The sequence below is a fragment of the Marmota marmota genome, unplaced genomic scaffold (genome assembly GCF_001458135.2).
Source record: "Marmota marmota marmota unplaced genomic scaffold, marMar, whole genome shotgun sequence".
NCBI lineage: Eukaryota > Metazoa > Chordata > Mammalia > Rodentia > Sciuridae > Marmota > Marmota marmota.
Genome location: NW_026000261.1, coordinates 6,261,717 through 6,283,355, shown reverse-complemented (window position 1 = coordinate 6,283,355; position 21,639 = coordinate 6,261,717). Strand labels below are relative to the sequence as shown.

Here is a 21,639-nt window from a genome sequence, read left to right as displayed (position 1 = left end):
GTTTTTTGGTTTTTTTTTTTTTTTTTTTTTTTGAATGTTTCCCTTTCAACAACTGCTGTTTCTTTCTCAATAGGTGACCCTGGACTCCCAGGCCAACCAGGCTTTCCAGGAATACCTGGTAGCAAAGGAGAACCAGGTATCCCTGGAATTGGGCTTCCTGGACCCCCTGGTCCCAAAGGTATGTTGGAATGGATTTTAGGCAGGGTACATTACCTGGTTAGTATGACGTTATTCTTTGATAATGAATCATTAATAACTTTTCTGTGTGCTACAAAGAATTTAAATGAAATGTTACAGTGTCTATGCACTTTAAGTTCATGATGTTTAACTAAAATGGTGTAGTCATAAAATATCTAAGTTTTATATATATACACATATATACATATATGCAAAATTATTTATAAGCCAAAAATCATAATAATTATTATATTTTGTGTTCATCATTATGTCCTCTGAGTTTCAAATGGTTCCTTACACACAGAAAACACTCAGTAGATACTTGTTGAATTAATGGATTGTATTAAACAGAATAAAGATCTACTGTATACATTTATCCACTGTTTTACCTCAAATAAAAAAAAACTTTCTTGATTTATTGAAATTTTTATTACTTTTGCTTTAGTTGTGCTTTATTCCTCACAGAACTCATTCTTATTGAAGGGTACACATTCATGTGAGAACAGTTCTTAAATGTGTTCTTACTCATTTATACCAAATATTTTCAAAAGCCTCAGATTTCATTTTATACGTGGAGGTACAGATAATATTTACAATTTTTTTTTTCCATGGGGGGAGTACCAGGGATTGAACCCAGGGGCACTTAACCACTGAGTCACATCTCCAACCCTTTTTGAGATGAGGTCTGGATAAGTTGCTTAGGGCCTCATTAAATTGATGAGACTGGGGGGCTGGGTTTGTGGCTCAGTGGTAGAGCACTAGCCTAGCATGTGTGAGGCACTGGGTTCAATCCTCAGCACCACATAAAAATAAATAAATAAAATAAAGTCATTGTGTCCACCTATAACTAAAAAACTATTTTAAAAAATTGATAAGACACTTTGAACTTAAAATCCCCGCTACCTCAGCCTTTCAAGCTGCTGGAATTTCAGGTATGCACCTCCATGCCTGGCTCTACAGTTGTTTTTAGCTCATTTACAGAAGTATATGGGAGACATTTTATCCTATATTCAAATGCAGCAGAAGCTCCTCTGAGTTTTTTGTGTGGAATTTATTCCTTAAGTTTATTTCTGTCTTGTTGTGTAAGAGTATTTTTTTTTCTTCAGAAGAATGTATCTTCTGCACATTACCTCTATGTGAAAATAAAATGATCATAAGGTGATTGAGAGAGACTATCAGACATTTGTAAGGCTTGATCCCAAGTAATCATGCAGTATGTCATTGTGCTTTTAACATGTTACTATAGTCACTAAGCATATTGATAAGGTGAGAATGTGAGGTTGATAATTTTAATATATTTCTTCAAGTGTCTCCTCTTTGGGAACTAAAACATGGCATGTTAATTTTACAGGTTTTCCTGGAATTCCAGGACCTCCAGGTGCACCTGGGACACCTGGAAGAATTGGTCTAGAAGGCCCACCTGGGCCACCAGGCTTTCCAGGACCAAAGGTCTGGGTATTTTAAGTTATTCCATCTCATTTTCCTATATCTTTAGTTCTGTCTATTTAATTTTTGACACTATCTTAAGTTTTTAGGGTACAGACAAAATCTAACTGATTATGTTTTAATTTCAGTATATTTAACACAAAACCATCTTTAATAGTCCAAGAAGTTATACTTGAATACAAAAAAAGAGCTTTTGATCTTGTATTAAAATGGCCAGTTATTTAATGATCAGCTTCCCCGTTGCTTCCCTACACTATCCTATTTCATATCTGGCCATGCTTGTGCAATGATTGATTGAAAAGGTGTTGAATGTATTAAGACCTTCCCATACTGTTTCCTTCAGTCCCATTTCCATCATAGATACTGTCGCTGCTATTAACAGTAATAATAATCATAAAAGATTTGTATTTGTTAGTATTCATTTCTTTATCTAATCTCGAACTACCCTTAGACATCCTTCAGCAAACTGCTGCAGTATGTAATTATCCTGACTGTTCTTGTATTTTCTCTGAGCTTAATTAATTTAAACTTCCTGTGTTTTATCATTATTACTCCTTTTCCATGGGAAAAAGAGCTGACCATGACCTTGGCTTCCATGAGCAAACCATTTCTCTGTTGGTTGATTATTTTTCTTTTAATATAAAAATTTTCAAGTAAACACAAAAGTAAAAAAGTAATACAATGAACTTTCATATATGTATATCATTCAGATGAAAAATTATTAAGATTTTATCATAATTACTTTTTTTTATCATGTATTCCTTTTTTCTTTCTGAAATCTTAACCAAAATCTCAAAATCATGTTGTTCGACCCACAAATACTTTGGTGTTCACCCCTAAGTAAGTGGACATTTTATATAAAAATCAAAATGCCATTATCATACTTGGTCAAATTAATAATAATTATTTGAGAGTATCTAATACTCAGTCTATAATCACATTTCCTTGTTTGAGAATCTCATGTTCTCTGCTATCTCTTTCTTATTCTGAAACCAGTCCAACTCATTTAATTTGTTTAACAAAACCCTGTTTTCCACCCTTCCAGATGTTCTTTCTAAGATACCAATTACATTTCATTTAATTTATTCTCTTCTTCTCCCAATGGAAAAAAGAATATTACTTTGTATTTTCTGCTTTAAATTCCCTCTAGTAAACAATAAGCACTAGGAAAATCATGGAAGTTTTTGTTGTGTTTTGTCATGTGTATGCTTAAGGGAGAGCCAGGATTTGGGTTACCTGGGCCACCTGGGCCACCGGGACTCCCAGGTTTCAAAGGAACGCTTGGTCCAAAAGGTGATCGTGGCTTCCCAGGACCTCCAGGTCCTCCTGGACGCACTGGTTTGGATGGACTACCTGGACCAAAAGGTATGGAAGCTGTTGCTACTTCTCAATTTGATTTTAACTTTTATAGTAATTGAAACCTGTAAGAAAGTTTATGGGTAACAATCCCAATTGCCTAGAAAGCACATACTGTCCCTCTGGCACTGCTATATATTTTTTTTAACTTTCCATTGACTATTTTTTTCTTTTATTTCATTGGATAGATAATAAAAAATATAAATGTATAAAAGTAACACTGAGAAGTATTTTATTCATCTCATCCCCTTATACTCTGTTCCTCTTCATTTCCATATTCACTTTTTAATTTCTTGATAGAACTCAGGGGCACTCGACTACTGAGCCACATCCCAGCCCTATTTTGCATTTTATTTAGAGACAGGGTCTCACTAAGTTGTTTAGTGCCTCACTTTTGCTGAGGCTGGCTTTGAACTCACGATCTTCCTGTCTCAGCCTCCTGAACCACTGGGATTTGAGGTGTGTGCCACCATGCCTGGCTATAAACATATGTTTTATTTTCTGCATTTCTTGAAAGATAAAGAAAATAAAATACCTTTTGGCTTTTTTTCACTTTGCTTATTTCACTTAACTGTAAATCTTAGAGATCACTCCATAGTACATAGACACCTTGAGTGTAAAAATGGCTGCCTAGTTTTGATTTGCATGAATATACTTAAGTTTATTCCACCAGTTACTAATTGCTAGAATGGATTTTTGCCAGTCTTTTCTTATTAACCAATCATGCCACAGTGAATGTACTTTTGCACACATTATTTTGGATGTGCTTAGGTATACTAATAGAATGGAGTAATGAAAATGGATTTTCTGAATAAAGGGTAAATGTACCCTAAGTATTGTCAGATTCCTCTTCATTTGAACCATTTTACACTCCAACAGCAATGTATGAATGTGCTGGTTTCCCCAAAGCATTGCTAACTGAAGGTGCTGAAAAACTCCCAAATTTTATAAATTTATAAATAGTTAGCCTGATATAAATAAGTAGGTTTCTTAGTATGCTTCTATTTTTAAATTTTTATGGTGGAAAATTTAAAATATATGAAAAAAGTAAACGAATTTTACAGTGAATAGTCATATTCCACTGTCGTGGTTCTATAATTAACATTTTCTCTCCCTGCCATACTTTATTTTTTTAATTTTCAAATATAGAGTCTAGTGATAGAGCATTGGCTAGCATGCTCAAGGCCCCAGGTCGGATCCCCAACACCAGAAAAAAATTATATGAATAGCACAAAGTTATAATACACAAGCTTTGTCACATATCTCTCTAACTATCCCGCTCTCTACCTGTTGATTTATTTTTGCATGCATTTTAGATAAATTACAGCAGGAAACTTCTACCTAAATACTTTAACATGCCTAACATAACTAAACTTTCATAGCTGTTTATTTTTTTCTTGTGATATTCACATTGAATGAGATGAATAAATCTTATCAGTACATTTGCTAGATTTTTCCAATTTATACAGCTTGTAATCCAAATTCCTATCAAGATATCATCCCAGTGCTGGGAATGTAACTCAATGGTAAAGCACTTGCTTGGCATGCACAAGGCCATGGGTCCAGTCCCCAACACCTCAAAAAAGAGAGCATCCCAGAAATTTTCCATATGTCCCCATATGGTCAGTCCCTTCCCCAACATCCATAGTTGGCAACTATACTGCTATGATTGTTTTATTATAAGTTAGTCTATACCTGTTGTAGAACTCCTTATAAATGGAATCGCACAATGTGTACGTTATTTGTAAGGCTTCTTTCAATAGCATAATATTTTTGATATCCATCCATGTTGTTGTGTTAATCAGTAGTTATTATCTTTCAATGAAATTATTGAATGTTACTGTTTGAATATACTATGGACACCTGGTTCAAAAGTATCATCATGAAAAGTAGAATGGTGTGCTAAGAAATATTTAATTAAAATAAATAAATGCTATTTATGATTGTAACAAAATGTATGTTACATCCTCAGTACCACATAAAAATAAATAAAATAAAAGTATTGTGTCCAACTACAACTAAAAAATATGTGTGTGTGTATATATATATATATAAATTTTCATTTCCTTTTTTAAAATAAATAAATAATTTGAATTATTTTCCTTATTTGCCTTGACCAGGCGATCACTGTGTAATTCACAAAATGTTACATCACAAAATTAACAAAATGTGCCTAATTATAAGAAGTATTAAGACTCTTTATTATTAGCACCTTGAGAATGGTAGAATTAATTGGATAATAAATCATATACATTAAAAGGAAGACTAAGTGATGTCAACTGTCCCCAAATTCATATTGTGTAATGTTTGGTGAGGTTAATTAAGACACTGAAATTGATTGCTCATCTTATGTTAAATTATGAAACTGTAATTATGTAATCCCTCTCCAGGTACTTATGTGTGCTTTTCTTCTTGAATGAATGTCCAGTTTTTCAAGATCTTTGTTGAATATTATGGGCCTTTTTACATGGGTATTGTGGTTTTTGAGGACTGATGACTCACCTGTTATTAATATCTAAACTATATTTATTTATTAAAGGTGATATTGGACCAAATGGACAACCTGGGCCAGTAGGACCTCCTGGGCTGCCAGGAATTGGTGTTCAGGGACCACCAGGACCACCAGGGATTCCTGGACCAATAGGCCAACCTGGTAAGATTGGAGTTAATAGGTATTTTATAGCAATCATAGCTTGGTTAGCTCATCAATAAAGTGAAAACTATGTAACCATCTTTGACAAACCTATTTAAGATATAAACTATCCATATGTATAATTTTGTATGTAAAATTATTCATATGTAAAATTAAAAAAATATAGGTCAGAGCAAAAGAGTTACTTTAATCCCCAATATCTCCCTTCCTGTTCATCTAAATTTCATTTATTTCCACTAATGCAGTTTAATCAATTGCAATTTGTTATCATTGACATAATCATTAAGCTAGATATAGTTTTGGAAGCATAGACTTTAAACTCCTATGCAGCAATAATAGACCTTTGTATGTGGAACCTCCAAACATTTCTTACCACATGAACTAAGGTTAGGGCTCACCAAAGAAACTCTTTAAAAATATAATATAGAGGGGCTGGGGTTGTGGCTCAATGGTAGAGCGCTCACCTAGCATGTGTGAGCCACTGGGTTTTATCTTCAGCACCACATAAAAATAAATAAAATAAAATAAAGGTATTGTGTCCACCTGCAACTAAAAAATAAATATTTGAATATATATATGATCACCTCTAATAGGTGATCACTGTGTAACTTAGGTCTCTAAACTATTTTTCTTGTATTGTTTATTTAATACTTGAAAAGTATTTGTCAACATGTAACTTAATGGTTTTGCCTCCATAAGAAAATGATAAGGTTCTTCTCTGTTTGTGTGAGAGTATATTGAGATTGATGATTTTGAGTCATCTGGTGATGTGAATTCTTATTATTTTAATCTAAGCAGTCACAGTAAAGGCAAACCTGAGGCTGACATTATGTTATTGCAAAGTACTATGAAAATAAGTAAAATTAAAACAAAAATGGAATTTTTAGTCATTCCTTAATTCATATGAATACATTAGAAGACTTAAAACCATAGTTCAGAATATGGATACATTTACTTTGAAGCCCTAGAAATATATTTTCTGGGATGGGGATATAGCTCAGTGGTATAGTGCTTGCTTAGCATGAATGAGGCCCTGGGCATCACAAAAAAAGAAAAGAAAAGAAAGGGTATTTTTCTGGCCTTAAATGACAATAGGTATTTTGTTAAAAATCTAGATATACCAATTAACAGTATTAAAAGCCTGTAAAGTAAAGGCTATTTTTATTGTGTCCTATATTTAAAAAATTGATTTTAAGGCACAATTTACCTTTTTAATGGTGATAGACATGTCACTACTAATTTTAAAATAAGAAAACTTTAGATTGATGTTTTGAACCAGGTTGTTATAAAATAGTTGTTTCATCACTCATGAAAAAATTATGATTCCAACTATCATGCAGAGAATCTTGAGAAAAACCTATTTTTAGGCTTGGCCATTATAGTCTTGACCTGCTGATTCACAAAGATGGATAAAAATGAATTTATCACTTCTATCGTGTTTTATTATTTCTTTTAGTTCTGGAAAGTACATGAGATTATGGGAACATTTTGAATCATTTAATCACAGCTGAGTGAGAAGTCATCATTAATACCAGCCTGAACGAAACACAAATTTGTGTATACATGCTTCATGCTTTTCAAATTCAGCTAATACTCTTCAGTGTTTCATTCATATAATGTTCTCTCCCTCTCTCCTTTTTCTTTTTCACTTCTGGGATTGAACCTAGGAACATTCTTTCATTGTGCTACATCTCCTGTCCTTTCTAAAATTCTTTAAAATTTTGAGACAGCATCCCCCTAAGATGCCTAGGCTGATCTCATACTTGCAATTCTCCTACCTTATCTTCCAGAGTAGCAGGGATTACAGGCATGCACCACCATACCCAGCCTTCCTCCTTTCCTCTGTTACTATATTGATTATAAAGTCTAGATAAGATGTGCAGGGGTGTAATTAATAGTGCTGAATTTATCTTCATCTGTTTGTTCCATAAATATATGTTTTGTCATAGAATTCAAGGTCTAAACTAACAGGCTTTAACAAATAAATGAAGATCACAGCAATTATCATGAAGATTATTGAATGCATAGTGAATATAGAAATGTTATCAAATCATCTTTTTTTTTTTTACCACGGCAAGACCACATTCATATTTGATAGTAGGCACATGTAGTCATTTTTAAAATAATTTATTAGTTGTAGATGGGCAAAATATATTTATTTATTTTCATGTGGCAATGAGGATCAAACTCAGTGCCTCACATGTGCAAGGTGAACGCTCTGTCACTGAGCTACAGCCCCAGCCCACATGTAGTCATTTTTAGGTTAATTTTATTAATATCACCAAGGCAAAATATTGTCTTAGCCTGTTTCAAAAATGTCATGATTCCTTTTCATGTATTTCAGTAGTATTGGATCGGCAAAACTGTTACTAATATCTTGATAAATATGACTTTGCTGAAATATTAACTCTAAATTTTTATAAGAAACATATTAATATACTCGTTTTGTTTTGGAATATGACTTAATGCAAATTATTTTATATTGTTATCTCTCCAGTATAAAATGTTTGCATTATGCTTTTCAGGGATTTTTTTTAACTCATGTTTCCTACTATTATTTACTTAAAGTAAGTTTTACTGTTTCCCATTTTCCAAGGCAGACCATACAGTTTAACACGTTTATAAACATTTAATACATGTTTATAAATTTATTTCCTGCTGTCACATTTCCTCATGTGACAGCAGGAAATAAAAGAAAATATGCCAAGTGATGAGAAGCAGAATGCTTTTCATCCCATGACCTACTAACCCAGACAAATATGGAGGTTGTTGATTCTTATTATTTAGTTTGGCCATTAGCTGGAAGGTTAATGCTTCAGTAAATTTTTTTTTACCAATTGATTAAATATATTCTATTCTATCTCCACAGACATGTTCCCCTAAACTGGGCCAAATGTGTTGTAATGCTTGCCTATTATCAGGAAAAAGTGTATGGCTGAATCAGCTAAAATGAAAAGCAATATTTGCCACCACTGTGAATCAAAACAAATCAACAACATACAACAAAATCCCAGGGATTATTCATACAATTTTCATAGATTAAGAATACAGTAGGGGCTGGGGTTGTAGCTCAGTGGTAGAGTGCTTTCTTATCACATGTGAGGCACTTGGTTCGATCCTCAACACCATGTAAAAATAAATAAATAAAATAAAAGTACTGTTGTGTCCATCTACAACTAAAAAAAGATATTTAAAAAAGGAATATACTATCATTTGCTAACTTTTTTGGTGGGCTCTAAAAACCTTGGACAGTGTGAGGTTGTGTGTGTATTTGTGTATGTGTGTATGTGTGTGTGTGTGTAGAAAAGTTTCCACAGGGGGGTGAGGATATAACTGAGTGGTAGAGTGCTAGCCTAGCATGTGTGAGGCCCTGGGTTTGATCCTCAGCAGTCCTCCCCCTAAAAAAGAAAAGTTTCTACAGATAGTACATGTTTTTCAAATTTTCCCTTTTTTCCATTAACAGTTCCATTTGGCCTCCAGTAAATTTAGAGTATCTCTATACTCCTATTCATATAATTCCTGTTATTATATAAGGAGAGTCAACAGAAGTTTTAAATTTATATTGATTTTCTTCACCCTGGATCGTACCAGGATGCCTATTTTTTACATCTGTTCATGGAAAAGGTCTATGTTGTGAAAAGTACAGCATATTGTTGTTACTACTACTAATAAAAACAATGAAGAACAAAATCTTTGCCTAGTACATGCAAGCAGTTTACTCATAGTCATCCAGTAACAATTATTGGTTGCTTTCTACCTAACTTGTTAGAGTATAAAATAAAATTATTTTTAACTTCTAACTAACCCTTAGGAACTTAAGTTCCAATATGATATTGAAAAATATAAAGGTAAAGATAAACACATGTACCAAACTGACCTTCATCAAAAAACATTACTTTTGTGAATGTAAATATTTCATTGTCTTTATTTACAAATACATTTTACTTATGTTATATGTTATCTGGACTTATGAGAAAATGTTTAAAATAGTTCCTTTGCTTGTTCCTAATACAGTAAATGATAGTAGTGAATTAATATCTAATAACTTCTATTTGTAGACATTTTTGTTCTAATCTTTTCATGCTTAGTTTTGTTTCCAAACTAATGAATCTTTTTGCAACTTACTTCTGCTTGGGTGGCTCAACTTGTGGCTGAACTGTGATTTTCTGTCTCTCAAACTTAAGGTGTACTAGGTATTGTACCTCTTAATCAAAAGCTACATCTTAAAGGTTTAAATATTGAAAAAAAATATTTCTCCAGATTTAAATCTTTGGTTTCTTTTTATTATTTTATAGATATGCTCTCGGAGCATATTTTAAAAGACACATTATCTTATTGAAACTCAGCTATTAGAAAACTATTTGGGTTACAGTATAACAACATAGTCAGTGGTCCATGTAGAGCTATTATAATCTTATTAGGCATCTTATCGTACTTCACAAATATAATAACATAAAATCTCCCTCCCTTCTGTATAGTATTTTACTATGAAATGGCAGCATAGGAATTATCACCATTACGGCAACTAAGAGGAATTCTCTAATCTTTGGATGGATTTTATCAATTAAAAAGTACGATAAAGGGGTTGGGACTGGGGGTCAGTGGTAGCACACTTGCCTGGCATGTGTGAGGTTATTGGGTTTGATTCTCAGCACTGCATATAAATAAATAAAATATTTTTTATGCTTTATTAGTATTCTTTTTTTATTGGTTGTTCAAAACATTACAAAGCTCTTGACATATCATATTTCATACATTAGATTCAAGTGGGTTATGAACTCCCATTTTTACCCCAAATACAGATTGCAGAATCACATCGGTTACACATCCACATTTTTACATAATGCCATATTAAAAAATAAATAAATAAATAAAATAAAGGTCTATCAACAACTAAAAAAAATTAAAAGCATGATAGAATATGAACATCAAGCAGATTTTTAAATCCCAGCATCTTGTTCTCTTATGAAAATAATCACCTATGAATTTCCAACAGTAGATTTAGATTTTATTGTTGAACGGACACTCAAATGATCATTTGGCTTAGTCTCCAGCTTCCAGTCCATTATGGCATTATCCCTATTTAGTAGATGAGTAACAATATTAAGTGACTCAGAAGAAGGAAGAAGGACAGCTGATAACATACTAGAGTGTGAACATGTACAATGTGTTCTGGTTTTTTTCTTTTTTTTTTTTTTTTGGTCAGGGATTGAACTCAGGGGCACTTGACCACTGAGCCACATCCGCCAGCCCTATTTTGTATTTTATTTAGAGACAGGGTCTCACTGATTTGCCTAGCACCATGCTTTTTGCTGAGGCTGACTTTGAACTCACAATCTCTCTTTCTCAGCCTCCTGAGCTGATGGGATTACAGGCATGCGCCACCATGCCCAGCACAATGATTTTAATGTAATTCTTTTCACATAAATATATTGTGTTTTGACCAACTTGTTTCTTGGAGTGGTTTAGTCTCAGAATCTTACTAAGGTTAAGCATTTTTGTCATTTTTTCTCTGTAAAATTCTGGTTGGAATACTGAGAAATGAAAGTTAACAAGAACTAACAGGAATGTATTATTAAAACATCTAAAGCAAAGCCAAAATGAAATTAAAAAGATCCTTATAACTGAATTATTCAATAATTAATCATTTTTAGAGATGGTAGGAGTGTGTACTAATAATTCATAATGTGTTAGAACAATGAAAATCCAAGTGTAGTCAGTGGGCCAAAGTCTACAATGGGACAAGGACAGTCTACAGTGGTTATCAGTCTACAGTGGGATTAAGAATAAGCATTTAGAAACTTTTAATAGCAATTTAATGTGTAATCATATTCATTGAGCAGAGTAACAAAAGTAGACATCTTTGATTTTTATTTCATGTTTTAGTAATTTTATTATGTTTTATAAAAATTTTAAATCTATGATGAACTAGGAATTAAGAAAAATTAGTTTTTAATTAGAAGTAATTTGAGAAGCATGCTAAAAGTATGTCTAACATACTCTTAGGTTTGTTATACAAAAAGTTCTATCACTTGTTGACTAGAAAAATAACCAGGTGTATCTTTTAAAACTGCCTTAATAGGTGTTGATATTTATGTTGTTATCAACTAGGTTTGCATGGACTACCAGGAGAGAAAGGAGATCAAGGACCTCCTGGGTTTGATATTCCAGGACCCCCTGGTGAGAGGGGCAGTCCAGGAACCCCTGGAGTGCCTGGTCATGTGGGACCTCCAGGATCACCAGGCCTCCCAGGAAAAGCAGGTGCTTCTGGATTTCCAGGTAATTTGCTTACTGTTTTCTCCGATTTTGGATTCAGGAAATTAATACTAATATGACTCTGGTAGATTATTGTCATGTTGCACTTTTCTGGATTGACACTGTCAAGGAAGAGTGCTCAATGTCTTTTTTTATTAAATTTATTTGTTCTAATCAGTTATACATGGCAGCAGAATGCTCTGTGATTCATTGTACACAAATGGAGCACAATTTTTTCACTTCTTTGGTTGTACCTCAATTTGCTGTATGCACTCTCAATAGAGATGAGAGTTCCAGTTATGTATTATTGTATAATAAACAACTCAAAAACTTAATGGTTTAAACCAACCTTTTTATTTTTCTCAAGATTCTGAGTGTCAGAAACTAAGAGGTAATTTCCTGGGTCATTTATCTATAACCCATATGGCCCCAACTGGTGTTATTGGGGCTAATGGCACTTCTTTGATGTTGAGTGTACCTTGGTTCACATGACATCTCATAATACATGATGCCTCTTTGCATGACTTGAGCTCCTCACACCATAGGATCAGATTAAGTGCTCTCCTTCCATGACAGCTAGATTCCCAAGAGAAAGAGTCTCAGAAGCCACAAGTGAGTGTTCCCAGGACTCCCATAGAAGCCTCAAGACTTCTTTTGATCTAACCTTGGGAGTTATATAATGTCATTTAGTTAAAGGTAAAACAGAGTCAGCTCTTATTCCAGGGGAGAGGGTTACCACAGAATGTATATGCTGGAAAATATGTTTCATTGAGAGGCCATTTTGGTGATTAGCTGCCACAATGAATGTCTGTATTCCTGGGTATTGGCAATAGTGGGAACTAAGGTTACAACAGGTGAAAAAGGTAAAACTTCACAGTGCTTTCTTTCCAACCTATAATAGTTTTGCAGTTGACATATTAAAACTTATTTTTTATCTTTCCAAAGTCAAAAAAGGCAAAAATTACTTATTGATATTCTTCAAAGGTGCCAAGGGTGAAATGGGTATGATGGGACCTCCTGGCCCACCAGGACCTTTAGGAATTCCTGGACGAAGTGGTGTTCCTGGTCTTAAAGGTAACATTCAGAGTATGCTAGCAGATGTGTATAAGAAACAAAAATTAAATATTCCTTTATGTTGGTACACAATATTTTTATGTGACTACTTCAAAATGAACAGTGCTTAGTGTTTTCTTTGTATGCATTTAAAAAGCTCTTGTTTTAAATTTAGTGATATACTTAGTTTGGTACCAGAAAACATGGTAAATGCTTAGCTCTAAATATAAGGATTATTTTTTTTTGGCAGGGACAGTCTATCATTGTCAAAGAATTACAGAAGGAAATATTGTTATTTGAGTTTAAAACTGTGTATGTGCTCAAGAAATTCATAGACTTTAACTTAAACTGCATAAATGTTTTGGGTTACTAGCAGCCAACCCAATTACTAAACATATAAACTATATATGTATTAATTGTGGATGGATAAATCACATCTGCTTTGTCTTCCCCCACACACGTTGATTTTAGGTGATGACGGCTTGCAGGGTCAGCCAGGACTTCCTGGCCCTGCAGGAGAAAAAGGTGGAAAAGGAGAACCTGGCCTTCCAGGCCCACCTGGACCGATGGATCCAAATTTCCTGGGCTCAAAAGGAGAGAAGGGGGAACCTGGATTACCAGGTGAGTGAATGCATGTATTTATGGATGTGTTTTCTGATATGTCTGAAATTTAATTTGGGGGAAGAGGTGGTACTGGGTATTAATCCAAGGACATTCTGCATGCCAAGCTTGCACTCTAGCACTGAGCTACACATGCTCTCAGCCCCTGAAGTTTAATTTTTAGATAAAATGAAAAGTAACTTGTAATAAGAGAATTCACCAACAAAGCATACTTAGATGCATCGGATTTCGCTAAAGAACATTAATTTTCACTTGGTTTATAATTTTTGACAGATCAACTTTTGTTCAAATATTTTCTTTGTAGTTTTCCTATCACAAGCTGGGAGATTTTAAAATAGACTTAGCCAGTCACCTTCAAGCCTTACAGAAAGTAATATAGGATGTAGTAGATAGAAAAGGATATATAGCCACACTCACTTCAAAAATAGATTTCATTGTTTAGGAAATTTGCTACTCCTTTTCATTTTTTCCTCTTGAAACCAGATGGGGATGAATGGCACATTATTGAACTGTAGTGTTTTGATATCCATATCAAACTTGGCTTTTAAATATAGTTCACTGTTATTCTACCTTGGTAAAATAAACAAATATTGGATTGTGAATAGCCAAGTTCAGCCATGGGGAAAGTCATTGAAAGTAGGTCTAGGGAACAACTGTGCTATTATAGTTGTTTTATTAAAAGCAAATAAGGTATGAAGTATAATGTGGATTTTTGAAATTAAAAAATATCCTTTTTCTTTTTTATAGAAGTATAACATCTTCATAACAAAACATTACAAAATATAGATAAGCACAAGACAATATATAAAACACTTACAGAAAAAAACCCCAAAATTTTCAAATCTCTTCCAACCCAATAGCCTTTCAAACAATATGGAACATTAAATCTAGTTATGTTCATTTGCAGCTTGTAGTAAATTTATAACTCTTTTTGTGTTCCAATCATTAATATTTTCAGTTGTGTATACATGTGAATGTGTGTGTAGAAAGATACCATGCTTTCTGTATAATAGGAGCAGTGACTGTACTTGACCTCTACTATGGGCTTATTAAAGATAGCCGTTGAATTTGAGAGATAATCTAGGGATTATCTGTCCCAGCTTCTTCATTTTATACTGTAAGACACTGAAATACAAAGAGAGAAGTTCCTTTATTAAGTGCTCTGAATTTTTTTGGTGGTAGATTAATAAAAAGTAGAGTCGTTAGTATGAGTCCAGTATTAATGGTTCATACCACATCAGTTTCTTTATCTCACTTAGAGTTCAACACTTGGGTAGCTTGTTTTGCCAAACTAGTTTATTGGATAATGTAATTAGCCTAACTAGTCTCTTTTACTCATCCTTGGAAGGTATTCCTGGAGTTCCAGGGCCAAAAGGCTACCAAGGATTGCCTGGAGACCCAGGGCAACCTGGACTGAGTGGACAACCTGGATTACCAGGATCACCAGGTAGGTATCATAGGGCACTTATTTGAATGACTTGACCCAGAATCCTGGAAAAGTAATTATGTATTTTTCATTTGGCCCAAGTTTCAATAGATAAGATTTGTAGGATATTTTGTTTTGCTCATTGAGTTTTTTCTCTTTTATGGTAGCAGTGTATATACAGAAGTATGGTTCAAGTATGTTCTGTGCTTTATTTTATATGTTGCAAATGACAATTATAAACCTTTTATAAATCACAGTGTGTGTCTGCGTGTGTGTGTGTGAGTGTGTGTGTGTGGGGGGGTTACTGTTTCCTGTTTTGTTTTGTTTTTGCCTTCAGATAAATTTGTCATTACACTATTTTAAAACAGATGACTGCCAGTTCCATTTTTAAAAATTTCTAGGGATCTGGGGATGTGGCTCAAGCAGTAATGCGCTTGCCTGGCATGCACGGGGCACTGGGTTCAATCCTCAATATTTAAAAATTCTCTCTCTCTCTCTCTCTCTCTCTCTCTCTCTTTAAAAAAAATTTCTAGGGATGAAAATTTCACAACCTGCCTCGGTAGATTGTTATAACATTAATAACCCTTATAGTAAATAGGATTTTTTCCCGATACCTCACAGAATTCTTTCTTGATGTTTCTTAAGCCATTTTCTTTTAGTATGGACCCTACAGAAATAAAGAACAGGTGGTTCTTTTCTTCCCTAAAATCCTTGAAGATCTGTTAATTTGTTTTAGACTCCATACCATATTGCCTTGAGGTAGTATGAAAGAAAAATTCTTTTCTTGTTTCTCCCTCACATCTTTTGCATTTTCTTCCCCAAGCTAGAAATCAATGTGAAAAGAAAAAAAATTAAGGAAAAAAGTGTTTAAGGTAACAACACCGTGGTCCTTGGAAAACACCTAGATGATATCACAGAGTTGATGCACCTACGCTCTAGGAAGAATATACAGACAGAACAGCTAAGCCTGTTGGGGGTGACTGCCAAGTGCCTCTACATCAACCTATCAACCATTATCACTCTCTGGCCTACTGTACTAGGGCTTTATCATGACAGGTTACTATCTTTGCTCTTCCTGGTCTCATATAATCAGGCTCTATATGGGAAAGCCATGTATGAATCTATTTTGTTATAATTATTAGCACATACTAATTGTACAAATCAATGAATTGTTTCATTGTGAAATTTCCGTGTGTGTATACTGATTTAATCATCATTTATTAATCTTTTAATAAACTCATTATATTGATTTATCTTTGAAAATACAAAACAATAAGCATAGTTATACAAATGCAACAAATAGAACCTTAGGTGATTAGAAAAGTTTTAGGGGAAGAAACAAGATATACTGGTATTTTTAAAAATTATATTAGGAGACCTCTATTACCATAATTATATTGTAATAAGTTTCTAACGAGATTCATTTTATTTTTTTGTTTTCTTTCTCTCTCCACCTCCCCCTTTTTTTTGCAGTACTACTAAGATTGCTTGATGTTTCATGCTGAGTTATATCTGTGGACCTTAATCACATATTAATGTTTAACCCATCGAATCCCATGTTGGAGCTTATTGGTCTTAATTTTACCAATTTCACTGTTCTAGGTCCCAAGGGCAACCCTGGTTTCCCTGGCCAGCCAGGACTTATAGGACCTCCTGGACTTAAAGGAAACATAGGTGACATGGGGTTTCCAGGTGAGAGAATACTTCCCATATATTTAGTCCTATTAATGGAAGGTGATTGACTATCTTCTTTTTATCAGAAGAGTCTAGTGTAAGGGCCTGGGGATGTAGCTCAGTGGTAAAGCATTTGCTTAGCCTTCATGAGGCCCTGGGATTGATCTGTAACACTGAAAAAGAAAGGAAGGAAAAGAGGGGAATTTGTTAGGGAAGAAGAAGGGAGAAAAGAAAGGAAAGGAACTAGTGTTGATAGGTTCAGACTGGGACCATCTTTAAAGTAATCAATGGATAGAAGTCTTGTTACAATTTTTTAATGGTTTTAGGGATTGAATCCAGAGTTTTACACATGGTAAGAAAGCACTGTACCACTGAGATATATCCCATCCCTTGTTACAAAATTATTTGATGTGGGGAATTAAGGAAAAGAACTTTAGAAATTTTAAAAGTTAAAATTCACAAGCATATCTGCTCTCTAGCTGTGTCCCTTTTATTTGAACTTCCTTTAAAAATAGGCCTTTATATGATCCTGACTGTGAAGCTCATTATGATATAACTCAAGAGATTATAGCTTTTGGTTTTTTATGTTTTGCTTGGTCATATGCATCTTAAATATGCCATCATTAAAGAATATTGAATAAAATATTATATATTACATATTTTAACAGGCCCTCAGGGTATGGAAGGGCCCCCTGGACCTCCTGGAGTTCCTGGAAAACCTGGCTCCCCAGGATTACCTGGACAGAAAGGAGACAAAGGTGATCCTGGTGTTTCAGGCATTGGTCTTCCAGGTCTTCCTGGCCCAAAGGTAAAATCATATTCTAGTCATATGCTTGAGCTGTTGTAATTTTTTAATTAATACTAATTCTTAATTCTTCATTAAGAAATTTATTGAATGATACAGTAGATACTGGATAAGAAATGTGTTCCTTCTCATTTCTCTTAGATTGTAAGAAGATATGTTTTCAGGTTTGTACCAAATCCAAAAAAAAAAAAAAAGGAAAAAAAAAAACTTCCTGGTTTCTTTGATTTTCCAGTACCTTAATCTCTGAATATGTTTCAATAAACTAGAGGCATATTTTTTCCTGGTTTTGGTTTTCCCTTTTTTAGTGGTGGAGTTGTTGATGTTTTTCCCTAATATTATTATTAATTATTTTGAAATATTTGAAAACAAAGTGACTTTAGCAGTTAATTAAAGTATATTAGTATGCCTAACTGCATATCTGGATTAGTTTGTTAATACAGTTTTACATACTTCTGTACTCCCCTAGTCAGTATGAAAACTTGGATGGTGTTTCTCAAGTAATCAAATTTAGAACATATTTAGAACCATTAGACTCAACGAGAATCTATGAACAACTGCTGAGTTCCATGTAAAAATGTAATAACTCCCTTAATCATGCAGTCAGAATACAGAGCTAAGGTGTATTTATGTTACCCAACTTGCATGGAATTAGTGAAAATTTCTTCTTAAATAAGAATTCATAGAATTATATTTTAGAGATGATGTATTTCTTTGCAGTGCTGAAGATTGAACTCAAGGTCTTGCACATGCTAGGCAAAGCACTCTACCACTAGGCTAAATCCCCAGCCCTTATTTTATTTTAAGACAGGCTTTCACTAAATTGTCCAAGATTTGTCTTAAACTTGTGATCCTCCTTTACTGCTTTCCAAGTAGCTGGGACTACAGGCATGTGCTACTGCGCCTGGCAATAATTTCCTTTTGAATGTGTTTCAGTAAACCAGAGGCATATCATTCATAATATACAAAAGGACTGTAGTTTAATTGTCCACTTGATCCACTTATTATAGGAGATAATCAGCAACTTATCGAGGCCATAAGCAACTGAGCAGGAACCTGTGACAATATAAAAAAAACAATAAAATGTGCTGGGGGTGGGGATGAGGTTGTGGTTCAGGGGTAGAGCTCTTGCCTAGCATGTGCGAGCCCTGGGTTTGATCCTCAGCACCACATAAAAGTAAATAAATAAAATAAAGGTATTGTGTCCAACTGAAACTAAAAAATAAATATTAAAAATAAAAGTGCTGGGGATATTGCTCAGTTGTTAAGCATTCCTGGATTTAATCCCCAGTACCAGAAAAAAAAGAGAGAGATAATCAAGAGAAGTTTCTGCACATTAATTCCACTTTATAATGTAAAGTCTATTGAAGTAAATTTTAATTTTTATGTTATATTTACATCTTACAGTAATACATGAGTATACGTTTTATTACAAAATAAAACACAGAAATATAAAGAGTAAAAGTGAAACTCTAATTCATGCCCTATTCTATCTTTTCTTATATTTTCCCTATAGAAGCACACTTTCAACAGAAAGTAAAATTTAGGAATTTGAGTTCTCTTATCTGTATACATTATATATGTAGAATTATTGTGTACACTATACTTAGCCTTGTTTTATCACTTACATATTTTTCTTTTTCAGTATATCTTAGACAGTTTTCTTTGTCATGTACATTCTTTCTGCAGACACGTATATAATTATTTATGCTGAATAGATTCCTAAAAGTGAAATTGCTGGGTCAAGGATAAATGCATTGAAATTTTTGTGTTTGTAAGTTTTTATAATAATAGTAACATATGAACTTGACTTTAAAATGCACTCAATTTGGAAAGATATAAGTTGAGAATATTCTTTCTACATGTTCACAAGCTCCAAATCCCCTTTCCCTTTTTTTCCAGGGTAATCAGTTTAAGCATTTTCTCATTTACTCTTCCAGAAAAGTGTTTTAATACAGATATGTGCATGCATTTAGGATATTTCATTACTTTTAAAATTCCTTTTTTTACATTTAAAAATCCATGGTATTGGAGTACATCTTACAATGGAAAGAATATTTCAATTAAACTTGGAAGCATTTTCCTCAATTATGGATATGTGAAATGATACTACATCTTCCACACTGAAATGTCTTCGTGTAATTTTATTCACATACATAAAACCATGCTGTACATCTACATACTTAGCTGTCATAGCTTAGGAATTCTTGACAATCCTATTTTTATTAAATTATTTATTTGTTCTAATTTGTTATACATGATGGTGGAATGCAATTCATTTCATATTACACATATATAGCACAATTTTTTAAGTCACTGATTATACACAAATTATTTTCATACATGTACTTAGGGTAATAAAGTCTAACTCATTCCACCATCATTCCTACCCCCTGGCCCTCTCCTTTTCCCTCCCTCCCCTTTGCACTATCTAAAGTTCCTCCATTCCTCCCATGCTCCCTACCCACCAATTGCCATTAGGAGTCAGCATCCTCATATCAAAGAAAACATTTGGCCTTTGGTTTTTGGGGATTGGCTTACTTCATGGCAATCTTTTGTTTTTTATCAAGCCATAAATATGTACATCATTCTTTTTGTAATTATATGCTATATTCTATGTGGGTTTATGAGAAATAATTTAACCTATTAGGAATGCTGAAGTCATTTCTATAGTTTCATGAGTCTAAACATATGACACTGAAAATTCTTATTCATATTTTACATATTTAGTATTCCTTTTCATAAACAATTTCAAGCCTGCCTGTGGTATATATATATGTAAAGAATCTTTGATAAATATCACCATAGAATAAATTCTGAGCAGAGTTGCTAGGTCCCAGCATGTATTTGCCATTGTAATATTGATAGTTCTGTCATAGGTTTCTATCAGACATCTCTACTCATTTATATTTTTGTGATTAAAATAAAATATTTTCTATTTTCTTTTCATTTTATAAATATTGAGTATTAATTTTTCTAACTTTGCCAATTTAATAGGTAAGAAGTAGGATATAATTATTTGTTTATATTTGAATTTTCCTGAGTACAAGTAAGGTTCATCTGTTCATATCTCTTCTGTAAATTGTCTAGTTTTACTCTGCCTCATACTTTTAGGTAAAGGATAATATTCAATACTGATTATTAAAAGTACATTATAAATAGTGAAGTGCCACAAATATTTTCTCCACATCAATTGTTTGTCTTATAATACTGTTCATTGGGGTTGGGGTTATGGCTCAGCAGTACAGTGCTCGCCTTGTACATGCAAGGCCCTGGGTTTGAACCTCAGTACTACATAAAAATAAATAAATAAAATAAAGTTATAAAAAAGTAATAATACTGTTTATAGTGTACTTCCATATGGAAAAGTTTTAAATTTTTTACATAGGTGAATTTGTATTCATTTATTTCATTCAAAATATCTCTATTGAATATGTGTAATGTGCCAGGCACTATGCTAGGTGCTGGGGCTACATCATAAAAGAAACAAATGCAGGGCTGGGGATGTAGCTCAATGTTAGAGTGCTTGCCTAGCATGCAGTTGATCCTGGGTTCAATCCCCAGCACCACCAAAAACTAAAAATAAAAGATAAAGGAAAAAAACTCACTGCCAACCTGGTAATTTTATGTAGTCAAGGAGATATACATTAAACAAAATAAATAAGTCTGCAATATGTTAGAAGGTTATAAATCTCAAGATAAAATGTAGAGCAAGGGATGTAGGTAGGAATTGCTGGGAATTGTTGAATTTTGGAACAGGTCATTAATGGAAAATCTCTCTGATAACAATTGAGCAGTGACATCACTGCAGTAAGGGAGTGAGTCATGCAAAGACCCTAAGGTGGGGGCATACCTGATGTGTTTAGGGAACATAAATGAGGCCAGTGAAGATTAAATGGAATGAATGAGGTGACACTAAATAGGAGATGGCTCAGGTTGGTAATCAGATTATCTAGGGCCTTATAGGTTATAGTTAGGGCTTTTGTTCCTGACTAAAATAGGAAACAAATATAAAGCATAGTATGATTGATTATATATTAATGTATATTAAGTGTGTGTGTGTGTGTGTGTGTGTGTGTGTGTGTGTAACAGCTGCTGTTTCCAAATAGATAATAGAGGAACAAGGATGAAACATTAAGGTTTTGTAGTTCAGTTTATTATACATAGGCCATCATT

General features: G+C 33.5%; 1 protein-coding gene across 1 annotated transcript in view; it reads left to right on the top strand.

Annotated features, from left to right (window-relative positions):
• The window catches only part of Col4a5 (collagen type IV alpha 5 chain), a 231,190-nt gene that overhangs the window by 155,106 nt on the left and 54,445 nt on the right, over positions 1–21,639 (top strand). Inside the window, exons 25-34 of the mRNA XM_048796868.1 lie at positions 74–178; positions 1,529–1,626; positions 2,838–2,988; positions 5,519–5,632; positions 11,744–11,911; positions 12,872–12,961; positions 13,412–13,561; positions 14,910–15,008; positions 16,590–16,679; positions 17,330–17,469. Of these exons, the coding sequence (XP_048652825.1) occupies positions 74–178; positions 1,529–1,626; positions 2,838–2,988; positions 5,519–5,632; positions 11,744–11,911; positions 12,872–12,961; positions 13,412–13,561; positions 14,910–15,008; positions 16,590–16,679; positions 17,330–17,469 (1,205 nt within the window). The remainder of the gene's footprint in view (positions 1–73; positions 179–1,528; positions 1,627–2,837; positions 2,989–5,518; positions 5,633–11,743; positions 11,912–12,871; positions 12,962–13,411; positions 13,562–14,909; positions 15,009–16,589; positions 16,680–17,329; positions 17,470–21,639) is intronic.